The sequence below is a fragment of the Topomyia yanbarensis genome, chromosome 2 (assembly GCF_030247195.1).
Source record: "Topomyia yanbarensis strain Yona2022 chromosome 2, ASM3024719v1, whole genome shotgun sequence".
NCBI classification, from domain to species: domain Eukaryota; kingdom Metazoa; phylum Arthropoda; class Insecta; order Diptera; family Culicidae; genus Topomyia; species Topomyia yanbarensis.
The window spans coordinates 359,772,702-359,786,831 of NC_080671.1; the positions used below are offsets into that span (position 1 = coordinate 359,772,702).

The 14,130-nt window shown below is 40.5% G+C and overlaps 2 protein-coding genes across 5 annotated transcripts; one reads left to right on the top strand and one right to left on the bottom strand.

The window, feature by feature from the left end:
• Positions 1–6,023: 6,023 nt before the first annotated feature.
• Positions 6,024–8,187, top strand: LOC131684343 (chromatin assembly factor 1 p55 subunit-like). 3 transcript variants are annotated; one of them, XM_058967134.1, is made up of 3 exons: positions 6,024–6,163; positions 6,225–6,437; positions 6,736–8,187. In XM_058967134.1, the coding sequence occupies exons 2-3, from the start codon at positions 6,413–6,415 to the stop codon at positions 8,001–8,003; spliced, it is 1,293 nt and encodes a 430-aa protein (XP_058823117.1). In that variant the 5' UTR covers positions 6,024–6,163; positions 6,225–6,412; the 3' UTR covers positions 8,004–8,187. The 3 variants fall into 3 exon arrangements, with proteins under 3 accessions (XP_058823117.1, XP_058823118.1, XP_058823119.1); XM_058967135.1 differs by having other exon boundaries at positions 6,357–6,437; XM_058967136.1 differs by lacking the exon at positions 6,024–6,163 and adding an exon at positions 6,206–6,224 and having other exon boundaries at positions 6,357–6,437.
• Positions 8,188–8,660: 473 nt separating this feature from the next.
• LOC131684344 (SAP domain-containing ribonucleoprotein) lies at positions 8,661–10,147 on the bottom strand. Of its 2 annotated transcripts, XM_058967138.1 has the most exons (4): positions 10,068–10,147; positions 9,932–10,002; positions 9,682–9,775; positions 8,661–9,627 (listed from the first exon to the last, which is right to left on the bottom strand). In XM_058967138.1, exons 2-4 carry the CDS (start codon positions 9,959–9,961, stop codon positions 8,813–8,815), a joined length of 939 nt encoding a protein of 312 aa, XP_058823121.1. In that variant the 5' UTR covers positions 9,962–10,002; positions 10,068–10,147; the 3' UTR covers positions 8,661–8,812. The 2 variants fall into 2 exon arrangements, with proteins under 2 accessions (XP_058823121.1, XP_058823120.1); XM_058967137.1 differs by having other exon boundaries at positions 9,932–10,111.
• Positions 10,148–14,130: the final 3,983 nt, after the last annotated feature.

Genomic DNA, 14,130 nt, shown 5'->3' on the forward strand with positions numbered 1-14,130 from the left:
AAGTCGGAGATCACTTCGGTTTCTCTACTCGCTCAGTTCAGAAGCTATAAATCGCTCCGCTGCAATAGCAGGGCAAATAATCAAAATTACCCGCGCGACGTTTGGTCTATTTGCAAAGGCAAAAATTGATTCCTTCTGCCTAATGTGTGAAACGTGAACAAACAATGAGTGACAATGCAAAGCAAAAGTATATCACGATGCGGGCAAACTGTGTTGCTGTTGACTACACGAAATATCCGGTAATACCATCAATTCATGAAGGGGAGCAAATGTTGAAGGTGAACTTGAAGTTCAACGTAGCTTGCGGTACTTTATGCGGTGCAATCAGGTAACTGACGTCCCTATCTCTACATACAGAGTTTGACAGTATGCAACATCGATTTTCCACCGATCGATGGAGGTCAGTTTGACAACGTCAAAATCGGTTGAAATGTCATTAAGAAACAGCTGTTGCAGTAAACAATGGAAAACAATGCACACTTTCTTCGATTTGATGCAAACAAAAATGCTCCTCGTTCGTATTTAGAATAAATTTCGTTACAATCAATGCTCTTGTTTTGACTACGATAGAATGACGTCATGTCACCCGCTTGGGTACAATTCCACCATTTACGTCATGCGGTACTGAATATGTTAAAAATCATTAGTCAAGCAGAATCATTCGCTTCCCAGAACAACATGAAACACGTCATCGAATGTAATGACATTTTATACAGTATCCCAACGTAGATGTTGACAGTATTGAAATAAAGATACATGACCTGGCACCACGTACTAGTTCCTTCGCTATCAAACAAATCCTGTCAAAATACGGAGAGGTGAATAGTATTAAGGAAGATACTTGGAGGAACTTCTTCCCAAGACTCCGCAACGGCGTTCGTGTGGTGAGAATGCGTCCGACAAAACCTATTCCCTCTTACTTGACTTTCACATGCAAATCACCTCATGGTGTTGAATATTCTCAACGTATACTAGTCACGCACCCAGGACAGATTCCTACCTGTCAATATTGTGATCATCCGCTACACCACGGGAAACCTTGCGCAGAGAATGCTAAAGAAATTCCACCTGATACGACCAAAGCCGGTATACAATCATCGTATGTTAAACCACAACCAGTTGGTAAACCAACGACTGCAGACCGGGCATTCACAAGCACCAGCTCAACAACGATCGGCCCCAGTACCACTAAACCAACTGCCATTACCAACATCGAAGTAACAACGATTATAGCAAATGTTTCCAAACCAACAACCAACACCACCTTTAAGAAATCTAATACCGATGAAGAAGGATTTACAATAGCGACCTGTAAGCAGAAACAACAAATAAGAACATCCGACGATGAGCAAGATGAATGCAGTACCGATGATGACATGAACGTAAACGAAAACGCGAGAGAAGACGGACCAAATGACCCCCAAGGTGCGCTCCACGGCTCAGTTGTGCTAACGCATTGAGCCGTGTCAAATATATTTAAAATTAAAACAGAAGTCAGAAAGCTCAAGGGAAGCGAGCTGCAAGAACCGCTCTCAACAAAGCAGTCAAGCTGTACAAGAAAGCCTTACCACAAAGCCAACGCGAATTTCCTTAGGAGAGACCTACAAAGTTAGCATAACAAAGATAAAAGGCTTAGCTGCACCACCTGAAAGGTGCCCGGAAAAGATGGAGGTCACTATCGAAAGGTTTTCCCCACAACATGAATCTATTTTCGCCGTACAGTGAGGAGGACGATCACAAAGATGAAGATCGATTTACCAACAAACAGCTTATCGAGATGGCGAAAGCCATAAAAGTGAAGTGATACATGAGAGCCCGGATATGTTCAAAACGATCCGATAATTGGAAGCGACAAAAGCTGATGTTGCTTCCGATGCCGGGACAACATGGAGATCTTTCAGCGTAGTCAATATATCCCTTGGTAATGTTAGAGAGAAGGAGTAATCCTGAACAAGCTAACGAAGTACGCGGACCGTGAGAACGGCATCTCATGTAATTCGGCTTCCTTATAGGCAGGTCTACAGTGAAATCCATCCAAACGGTTGTGGGAGCTTTGGAGACAGCAGAGATAAGGATATCGTTTTTGCGTGGTGGTTCCCTTAGACGTGAAGAATGCTTCAATAGTATTAGCTGGGAAGCAATCGCCCATTCGCTGTACAGCATGAGTAACTCTGCAGGTTATTATAGAGCTACTTTCAGTACCGAACACTGATCTACGAGACAGACAAGGGAGAATCACAACTACAACTGACGTTCCTCGACTCGACGCTGTGGAACGCAGTGTACGATGGAGTATTGAACCTTCCCAGAGATATAACGATTTTCGGCTTCACGGATGATGTGGTGTTCCAAGTAATCGGACAATCGCTAGAAGAGGAGACACTCGACACGGAGACGATTGCCCATCATAAAACAGAGTTGGTGATGACTAGCAGCCGAAAGACAGCGCGGTCGGAAAATATATCATCGATTTGAACTTTTAAAGTTACGATGATTATGTTAAGGGGAAGGCTGTGAGAGCAACCACAGCTTTGCTTGAGGCGCCAGTGTACTGGGCACCACAAACCAGCTGGAATCGCCGGACCGAAGCATGTGAGCAGACTAGTTTCACCGTCAGAGACAAGATCGAGTAGGTCGAGTGAAGCACCAGCGGTGGGTCGTCGAGTTTTCAACGAACCGGAAGCAGCGAACCAGATGCTACCCTCCATCCAGTATCGCCGAACAGTCCTCGCCAAGTACTGGTTGGCCCTTTGAGTAGGATTTATGGACTATGCGAGAAGATTGCGACAAAACTGGGAGCTAAATGACTCACGCAACAGGCATCGGTATCGGGAGAACTTCCGACGAGGAATTGAGATGGCTCGCGAAAACAGGAACTAAATGGTTCACAGAAATGGGAGCCAAATGGCTAACGGAAGTTCACCACTGCGATTAGCCGAATATGTGTTCGGAGCTAAACCGCTCTAATGTATCATTTTGTCTTAAGACTGAATCAGCCTCCCCACGATATAACACTTCGATGCAGTCTCGTGGAACAAAAGGAAGGAAGAGAAGTAAGGACTATTAGTAGCGGTTACGCACAAAAGTGAATCCCACCTAGAGCCAATGCACTTTTGAAGCTATTTAACCATACTATAAAACATACAGACATTTTCAGATATCGACGAACTGAATCTAGTGGTATATGACACTCGACACTCCGGGTGTAGCTTAAAAAGTCGAATTTCAGAGTGATTGCACAGTCTTCCTTATATGAAAAAGGCAAAAAAATGAACTGATGATTGCTATACATTTCATAAATCCGTACGACTATCAAATGAATTTATCTGATGTGGCTACCTACTGCGCAACAAGATGGAGAAAATGCAAAGATTTCGAAGATGTACACGGAACCGAGCCGAATTACTATCATGTACCAAACAAACAAATCTACAAGTCTTCAAGCACAAGCGATAAACCAAATCTGATGTTTCCACTAGAGTTCGAAAATGTATAGTATACACAGGATGTACGTTCGCCAGGCTACTGTATACGAAATACGCAATAGAAAAAAATATCAGAGAAAACTATATCTGAGATGAATAATTCCATTGACGCACACTTTACCTTTGGATTCATTCCAGAATGTTTTCCAAAAGTCCATAAATGAAATGTTGCAATCCTGTTTCTGTACATTGTTATCAAGTAGGTTCACCTTTGACCGATTTGCATGCCTTGTGTGTACAGTCGGTCCATGTGCCGCCACAACGGAACGAAAACTATTGAAGCAACCAAAAGTTAATACCTTAAAGTACTCTTAAATGTTTACATTAAGTTCTTAGAGAACTTTCAAGCTTTTATTGGGAATTTAAAAATTGCACTGTTGGGAAAATTATTTAAAACGAAAACTTTAGCATCCCTTTCCTATGTGAACTTTTGATTGATTCAGTAATGTTTGCTTGAATTTTTCTAGTAAAATAAATAGCTCAACCCCGCTATACGAAATCACCCTGCGGAAACGTCCACGAGAACAATCGAAAGAAAATGCAAAAAGAAAAAAAATTGTGTTTATTAAAATAAATATTTATTTTTTGTTTGCCCCCCCCCCCTTCAGAAAAAAATTGTACTTGGACATAATTTTTAAAAAAGATTTGTAACGGAAAACTATGTGATCGTAGTAGCCATAGGCACAAATCAGACGCGAAAATTTTTTGCTCTCGTAAAATTTTCCAAAGACTTCAAAACTTTTTCGCTTTTAATTTTATTTGAACTGTGAAATATTGTCGTAGAATTAAACTGTGAGGAACGATTTCGTGAATAAAATCGTCGTGCTAAGATCATTTTTTGGAAAAACAAAAGAAGAGAAATTTTACGCGGTGAAAATTGGGTTCTGGAAGAAAAGATTATTTGTGGTGGTTTATATTCAACATGTGGAGGAAAAAACATTGGAAGGCGGAAGGCTGCAAATCTGTTTCCGGAAGCGGCTCTAAACTATTTGGGATACCGATAGCAGCATATTTGCTCTCGCAAACGTGTTTCGTTGTTGGTGGCAGTAGCAAGAGGAACTCGTGCGGAATAATTGGGTAGTCTGGATCACAATTTCACCGCCGGTTAGATCGTTTTAATGTATTATTATTGTTCAAATATTCCGACAAAAAAATGTTTTCGTTGGACTTTATTTTTTTTTCGGCTTTCAGAGCTGTTTAGGCGTTTTTGCCTTTTGTCTTTATGTTTAGCAATAACTAACCGTTTTGGGCAATTTTCTCTATCATTTCAGAGAGCGAGTAAAGGCGCTATAACCTTGGCTCATCAGCCAGGACAGGGCTAATAACCTCTGCCCCAGCCCCATCCCAGGAACCCGGAACCAAAGGAGTGACATTAACCCTCTTAGCCAAGTCACTCCCAACGATTTATCAAACCCCTATCAAATTGAAACGGTTGTGTACGGTTGTCCACGTTTCTTCCTTATTCAAGGTTCAAAATGATTCGTTGATTAAATTCTTCATTAAATGAATAGTTTGATTGCCGTATAATTTTGAATCATCTTCATTTTGTACGCTGCACAGTTGGCCTGGCCGCTTTAATGCTTGTGTCATATTCCATATGTGCCACAAACGTTAATAATGACAAGAAAAATTGTGGACGAACGCCTGCAATTTTCCAGGATCCCTACATGTATTGGCTGTGTATGTGTAGACTAGACTAGACTAGAAGATTTGTAACGGAAAGCTATATATAGCCTAATGACCCAATTTATTGATTTCGAGAAAAACGAGTTTGAAGTTTGAATCGCAGCACCCTTCACATTATAATTGGAACTTAATTTTCGCCATAATTCTTGCTTATTGTTACATATTACAAATCTGGCAAAAGTCGAATGTAACTGAAGGAATTCTTTGTCAAGTGCTATCATTATCTCATTTTTGATGTTTTGCGACTTAGTCCGGTCTGACTTAACACCGACCATTTGTAGATGATAAAGAGTCAATGCTTAGCTTGTATTTGGCATAATAAAGTCAGCTTGTTTACGTTTGTTAGATATGACGTTTTGAATAAATGGTAAAGATTTTTGGTTGCCAATACTAGCAAATCGTGTGTTTTGCCACACCTATATATCTCGACAAACATATGATTACGGCCTAAAAGCCAACTGTCAAAATCCACTTTGAATGGAAACTCCGGACAAACCGTTACTAGCCGAACACAGTTCACAACAGTTTATGAAAGAGAAAACTTTACTCTTTCGTTTACTACCAACATCTGTGATTGGCGTGTAACGGTTTGTCCGAAATTTCCATTCAAAGTGGATTTTGACAGTTGGCTTTTAGGCCGTAATCATACGTTTGTCGAGATATAAACTTACGTGAGACCACCGACAAGATCTCAATAAAGACCGAATAAATAGGCGAACCCTCTTAAGGCAATTAATTTGACAGCGCATTATGCGCTCAGAACGCAGCCACCGACCACCGACAAGATCTCAATAAAGACCGAATAAATAGGCGAACCCTCTTAAGGCAATTAATTTGACAGCGCGTAATAACTCAGAACGCAGCCAGCTTTTCCATAATTCGCAAAGAAAAAGAAAAAAGCGCCGGATTAAATACCTCTCGGAAAAGTCTCCAGTTTTCTTTGTAATTTTAGCGTAAAATCTCTTTCATCTGACCAGATTCCATCCAAAAAGGTTCGTGTAGATTGTATACTGCCAAATTACTCAAAATTGTTGACATTACTACGTCTTTCAGGTAATCTTAATCCAGAAGTTGTAGTTCTTTGCGATTAACAAGCGGCGTGTCTGCTTGCACTAATACCAAAGAACTATTAGAAAAGGAGACACGAAGTATTTTAATTTCTTGTCCTGTTTGCAACCTGTGTAGTTTGGCGGGTGATCGCTTTTTAATCGATACAACAGAAAAAACCCAACCCCCGCATAATGGTTGATCGCGGAGGTGATGGAGGTAAGTTATCTCAGAATAAATATTAAAATTTATTCAATATGATGTACTGAAACCCTTCATGTGAGCCTGTATATTACCAAAGATAAATAGTAGAGATTTCAGTCATGTTTTGCCAATAAAAAATGGCCCACTACTTTTCGACAGTGGTGCCTCTACAGTCTACATGTGTTTCGATTCAACTACATACTGGTGTTCAAAGGCACTATGGCATTCCAAAAAATATTGACGCGTTGCTGGAAATTCTATTCTACATAATGTCACCGTATTCTTCATATAACAATTTTTAACATTTTTTTAGCCGAAGCTTTCGACGATGCCGTAGAGGAACGTGTCATCAATGAGGAGTACAAGATATGGAAGAAAAATACTCCCTTTTTATACGATCTTGTAATGACCCATGCTTTGGAATGGCCATCATTAACTGCTCAATGGTTGCCTGATGTAACAAAACCGGAAGGCAAAGATTACTCCGTGCATCGACTAATTTTGGGCACACACACCTCTGACGAGCAGAACCACCTGCTGATTGCTAGCGTGCAGCTGCCAAACGAAGATGCTCAATTCGATGCAAGTCATTATGACAACGAGAAGGGCGAGTTTGGTGGTTTTGGATCAGTTTCCGGTAAAATAGAAATAGAGATCAAAATCAACCACGAGGGAGAAGTGAACAGAGCCAGGTACATGCCACAGAATCCCTGCGTGATTGCTACCAAGACGCCATCGTGTGATGTGCTTGTGTTTGATTACACCAAACATCCAAGCAAACCGGAACCAAGTGGAGAATGTCATCCAGATTTGCGTCTTCGAGGACACCAAAAAGAAGGTTACGGTTTATCATGGAATCCTAATTTGAATGGTTATCTGTTGTCTGCAAGCGATGATCATACCATCTGCTTGTGGGATATCAATGCCACTCCAAAGGAACATCGAGTTATCGATGCCAAAAACATTTTCACTGGTCACACTGCCGTTGTCGAGGATGTCGCATGGCATTTGCTGCATGAATCCCTGTTTGGTTCTGTAGCAGACGACCACAAACTTATGATCTGGGATACCCGTTGTAACAACACTTCGAAACCATCGCACACGGTCGATGCTCACACAGCCGAGGTCAACTGTCTTAGCTTTAATCCTTACTCGGAGTTTATCCTAGCTACTGGTTCTGCAGATAAAACCGTAGCCTTATGGGATCTTCGCAATCTGAAATTAAAATTGCATTCATTCGAGTCACACAAAGACGAGATCTTCCAGGTCCAGTGGTCCCCACATAATGAAACTATTTTGGCATCATCGGGTACCGATCGTCGGCTTCACGTGTGGGAAATGTTTAAGATCGGTGAGGAACAGAGCGCTGAAGATTCGGAAGATGGCCCACCGGAGCTGTTGTTCATTCACGGTGGTCACACGGCGAAAATTTCCGATTTCTCATGGAACCCGAATGAACCGTGGGTCGTCTGTTCAGTTTCAGAAGACAACATTATGCAGGTCTGGCAAATGGCCGAGAACATCTACAACGACGAAGAACCGGACGTACCAGCCAGTGAGATCGAAGCTGGTGCATCGTAGGTTAAAATTAGGGTACTTGTTTTTAAATAATTTTCTTTTTACAACCACAATCAACCCTCAGATTCAAAACCCTAAACTAAAAGATACATTATCAGATTGTAAATGTTCGTTCAAAGACACTTCATCTGTAGTTCTGCTGGTTTACAGAAGCTAGAATAAAAGTTCTTTTTGCTACAACAGTGTAGTTACAATTTTTGTTTTATTTGGTTGATAATTTGCTCGCTGCTATTCAAGATTCGATGTTTTTGAAAGGTGTGTGCGTTAACCATCCTATCTTTGACTGAGTTAATTTGGTTTGCGACTTTACATTTCCCACCTTCGTTTTTCTTCTTCACTTCCCTTCTCAACAGCATAACGGAGACAGCAATGCACAAAATTTGATTTAATCTTTCAATACCGTGGGAAATCTGCAAACAACAGTACGAACAGTACGTTTGCGAAAACATAAAACAACATTAAATGATACGGAGCAGATATTCGAATAAATCTATGCCGAAAACAAAAAAGAATCTAGAAAGGAGAAAAATTTTCTCCTTCCTAGATTCTTTTTTGTTTTCGGCTTAGATTCATTCGAATATCTGCTCCGTATCGTATATTGATTGTAATGGGTTCGGAGATGAGCCAGCAACCGGTTGAAAAGAAAAAAACTACACATCGTTTATATTTGGAATCTATTTATTCCAAAAAGCTACAAAAAATATCCCGTTGTTCCAAGCGCTTCTTCCAGAGCATGTGAAACTACATCGAGAATCAGAAAAAACTTCCATCATGTGTTAATATTGCTGGAATTAAGATAATACACTTGGCCTCTAGGCTGTATTCTTGAACCGCTCCAGTCGAAGTCGAGCTCGCTCGCTGTAGTTCGTGTTTGTGCTGCTAGCTGCGGTTATGGCTACCTTGCCGGTCGCGGTAAGTTTGGATGTTGTTGCTGCTTCTCCGAATCTTGCTTGCCGTTTCTGCAACTTTTCATCCAATTCCAGTTTGGTTACCTTATCGGACACATTTACACCGAATCTTTCGGCACGTTTCTTCAGTGCATCGAGAGAGATAAGATTACTAGTGGGACTTCCACTGGCGACGGAACTACTAGTGCCCCCGAGTCCGAAGCGGGCAGCTCGAGCTTGTAACTTCGAATTTGGTGACTCGACCACTTGGGCACCGAACTTTTTTGCGCGCATCTCAAGTCTTTCCTGTGCAGTCATTTGGTTCAACTTAATTATTTTCTTCTCCGGTTCTCCCGAATGTTGTTCGCTCTTATTTGCATCCTCTGTTTTCTTGGCTTCACCATCGCTAGCCACGGATGTCACAGCAACCGGAGTTGTAACTAGCGTAGGAACTGAAATCGATATGTTGCGCTTGAGAGCCACTTTCTTCTGTGGCATCGCCTGTTCTTCTTTCTTTTCCTCTTGCGGTTCCTGATTCTTGTTGCATTGTTCCTGAGCCTTTTGCTCTGGAGATTCAGATTTGGAAGCTTCACTAGGTGTAGGCGACTTAAGCATTCGATCTTCCTCAACGATCCCATCCTGTAGTTTTTCTTCTTCTTCCTCCAAAATATCGTCATTCAATTCATCGTCTTCCAAAAGATCTTCGGAATTAGCAGTATCTTCCAGTGGATCTCCTCCATCTAAAATTGAAAATGTTTGTCAGACTGGAACAAATAATATACACTAGATAATACCAATCAATGCATTCTGCAGTCGTTCAACCAGTTCATTTTTATTACCCAAAGTGTTCAAACCACGGTTTTTCAGTTCCTTCTTGAGATCCGCCACCTGTGATAACAAAATATCGAGTTGATACATTTAAAAGAAAGTGCTCTTTTTAAACTAAAAGACGCATAACCTAAAAGTGTGCGTCCATTTTTTTCACTCACTTTCTATCAGGGTGAATAAAGTTGCTGGAACTGTGAACGAAAATTTTCCACTTACCTTCATTTTCGAAATATCGTTCTCGCTCATACTGCCAGAATACTGTCTGCTTACTTTATTTTACAAAATATCTGAATTAGAAACAGAATTAATAACGTCTTCTTTGCAAAAAAAATGCAATAATCCAATCAATTACCCGTCGGTAAAATCAAATCCACTGGAGTTGCAATTTTGTTTATTTTTATGTTTTGACAGTTGATTGCTGTCATCCCGATGCATAAGCTGCGTACTGCACAGGAAAGTGCCTGCATCAGGGTTGCTTTGTATTTGAAGCGCTGAAGCGGCTGAAGCCGAAAGGACAAAGAGACGCAAAACGAAAAAATAATGAGTGAGAACGGATAACACTCGGGATATTTATTATGAAGCTATATCTGATTTCTTCGGCAATGAGCTCAAAGTACGATTCACACGCTTCCGTCACCGGTACGGAACGTCAAGATTAGTTACATGCAGTTAAATAAAAGCATTTAAACACAACACCAATGTGTAAACGGGCACAAGAACGATGACGTTCCGTTGACGTCCTTAAACCAAATTTAGGGGCCGTACACAAATGATGTAGCTTTTATTCGGTTATTTTCGACCCCTACCTCCCTCTCGTAACATTTGGTCACAAAATTCTAACCTCCCCTTGTAAATGACGTAGCATTACCAACCCCCCCCCCTCTCCCACATGGCGGCGCGACAGTGCGTGGGATGAAAAAAATAAATGTTTTATAAATCTTTTAAATGCATGTCCTTACAAAATGTTTGACGGCCTTTATTGACATTTTTGTTATAACAGCAAATTGCGCACAAAATAAGCCCATCTCATAACAAATATAGTGTTGATAGTTTTGTTTTGAATTTCATATGTCATGGAGCATGGAGTTCTCTCAATTCACTATCCTGCAGCTGCCAATGATTCTAAGAAGCATTCATTCAACTAAATTACTATATTTTTTTAGTTGAATCCGAAGAGAAAATTTCAGTTACCAAACTAAGTCTACACTCAAAAGAAAGTAAACGTAATGCCTATTGATTTTACATACATATTTACAAGAAATATTAATCTTACATTCACATTTCATAACTATTAGCCACATAAAACCCCATTCTATAACAATATGCACATATAACTTATGTGTGTACATACATAGTTTATACAGTTGACACATAGAAGGTATGTGTGCGCGTGATAACAATAGCATTTCTTCTTCATATGAATTTTAAGCGGTTTGAAGCAAATAGAATTAACGTTTGGATTTTTTTCAGTGTACTAGTTAGCAAGATTAGCTAACTAATGTGGCATACCAAATATTTTCGTGTTTTTTTCGAGCTTGCAATTCTGCAAATTGAGAAACTTATCACATGAAAAATCGCGTGAAAAGTAACTTGTGTGATTTTAATTTATTTCTCTTAGGAATTGAGGACCATTAAGCTATTTTCTCTAATCAATGGGTTTAGGTGCCCGTCGCAATAATTTGAACTTAATGCTACATCGCACAGCTTCTGACCCTACCCTCCCCCTCGTCACACTTCGTCACGAATTTGGTTTACCCCCCTCTAATTCCAATGTCATTCATTTAAACTTCCACATTATCAAAATGAATACGATTGTTTAGTTTTGATATCCAATATGGGACGCAAATGTGAACATTATTGGTGCCCAAATAAACAAGGAATTACTGAGGGTAAATCCTTTTATAATTTTCCCAAAGATACAAAACTGTAAGTATTTCCATACCATATGGAAAGTTCAGTCACAAAATGTTCTTTGCTATCTATTTGCAGATGCAGTCAATGGGTGTCTAGTTGTGAGTCTCCAGCATTGCGAGAGATTTTCCTGTTGCATGGAGCAAATTCGCTTACGAGGAAAAAACTGTGTTCTGATCATTTCCCCCCGGATGCTTTACGAGACCTAGGAAAAAGAGGGACAGGGTCAGTAACAAAAAAAATAATTATGCGGTTGATAAGATTTGCGTTTTTTCCCATGTCAAAGCAGACTGCGCGCTGGTAGCGTTCCTCACATCCGTTCCCCGGAATGGAATAACATGATACCAATTGTTACAAATGGTAACTACGCTGATGATCCTGAAGGCATAGTGGAATTCATCGAAAGCGATGGTGATTTTCAGCAATGGCACGAAGCTACACGGGGCAGAGAATATGGTAGCAACATTGAGTATCAACAGGAACTATTGGATGAGCATACAGGAGAAGATGACGTGTAGGTGTAAAAATTGAAATTGGCTATTCCTTTTATATTCTTCATTCATTCATTACAGAGACTTGTGTGCCGCAGTAGGATCTAGTCCGTCTGAAGAATACCAAGGAGTAGAATATATTGATGACGATCACGATTCCATCAAGTGGAAAAACTCTATGATGGAACCATGTCAAATCATACCCTATGAATGCGCATCTCGTGATAACAGTTCCCCGGAAAGGAATACCGCGATGCAGCTTCATGCTAACATTAACTACGTTGATGATCCCCATGGAGTGGTGGAATTTATTGAAAGCGATGAAGACTTTTGGGAATGGCAGAAAGCTGCCCGTAAAACCAAAAACAACAGCCAACTTGATTGTCCACCTGAAACTTTTGCAGAACCTACAGAAGAAACCAACGGGTATGGAAAATTAGAATTTGCTAACTGTTTTTATAGATTTTTATATTACAGAGACTTGTGTAGTACTGATCAAAGCCACAGAGAGGCAGAGCATACTAAATTCCTTAGTAAAATGCAGCCGGATGATGTGAACGTACATATCAACAGTCCGGGGTCTCTTATGACGATACTTTCCACCTATGATCCGTCGCAGCAACAACTTTTTTCCTGTGATTTTTGTTCAAATGATGGCAAACACAATGCGGTTGAATCCGCCACGAATAACATTTGCTCTGTGCCTGATTTCTATACCCAATTCAAAATGGAACAAGCAAAGACGGCAACGATTGCAAAATGAGGTGAACAAACTTAAACGACACTTATTTGTTTCAACACAAACCAGTAAACGTCGGTTGAAATCTGCACGACAAAGGAAACTGCAGCTTGCCAAATTACAAGTTGAGCATAAGATTTTGAAAAAACATCAAACCTCGAATGAATTGTTAGGTGAACGAGCTCGAAACAATCCTGTGATATTCGATTCACTGCGCAATGCTTTGCGAAAGCCAAAAGGGCGTAGATATCAGGCACCTACTATGAGGTTCGCTGCTTCGACTTATTTAAGTGGTCCACGAACCTATCGTCACATCAAGAACTCTGGTCACCTTGTATTGCCGCACAACAATTCAGTGTATAACCATAATAAACACATCCGCATCGAGCCGGGCCTAAACGTCGCTATCATTGCAATAATGAACAAAAAAATAAAGCGAATAAAGGCAAAGAAGGACAGAACTGTTGTGATTTCATTCGATGGAATGGCCATTAAATCAGAACTTTCCTATAGCGCGAAAGCTGACAAGTTCCATGGATTTCCAGATGACGGCCTTAAACGCAGAATCGAAAAAAATGATGTGATGAAACTTGCGACCGAGGCCATAACATTTATGGTGTCTGGGATATATTCTCGGTTTAAACAGGTGCTGTATCATTATTTGCACTCAGAGCCAGTTTGGTCTACAGACTACACACAGACTAGCGAAGGGTCAAAAATGCAGCCAAACAAGCATGATGAGTTTGTGAGGTGAAATATGGCAGGAAGCCCTACAGCTTATGGGATCTTGCGTGATGCCAATATATGCATGGTTCTTGGTTTTATGGTTTTTGTCTCCGCAAGTCTGTGTAAAGAGTCTGTAGTTTGGTCTATCCACAGTCACCCTGTAATTGATGATTATCATAGGCAATAACCAAAACAACCAATGAGTTGTATTGTGCTGAGATAGTTCTCTATAACAATATCCCCGATTATGGGATTGCTGTTCTTTCCAAATATTCCCAATTGTTTCTGAGTACACTGATTACTGTATAAAGCTTATATACCACTCAAATGCCGTCTCACATGTAATTTTCAAATATTTGCTCAAAATTTCAGCCCATAGGATACCTCCTTGCTCACAATAGTCTAGGTAATGAAAAACAACTCAAAATGGTTAAGAGGAGTATCCGTGCTGTGCATAATTGTGGGTTAATTCCTCTTGTTTTAACCATGGACCAGTGTAGTACCAACATGAGAATGGTACGCCAAGCTGGTGCCACTGTTACAAGTCC

Bases quoted from the DNA above. Each gene is read 5' to 3' on its own strand.
- LOC131684343 (XM_058967134.1), top strand. From the start codon at position 6,413: ATGGTTGATCGCGGAGGTGATGGAG. The intron at 6,438-6,735 runs GTAAGTTATCTC...ACATTTTTTTAG, and splicing joins TGATCGCGGAGGTGATGGAG to CCGAAGCTTTCGACGATGCC.
- LOC131684344 (XM_058967138.1), bottom strand. From the start codon at position 9,961: ATGAGCGAGAACGATATTTCGAAAATGAAG. The intron at 9,776-9,931 runs GTAAGTGGAAAA...TTGTTATCACAG, and splicing joins ACGATATTTCGAAAATGAAG to GTGGCGGATCTCAAGAAGGA. The intron at 9,628-9,681 runs GTATTATCTAGT...TTTCAATTTTAG, and splicing joins ACTGCAGAATGCATTGATTG to ATGGAGGAGATCCACTGGAA.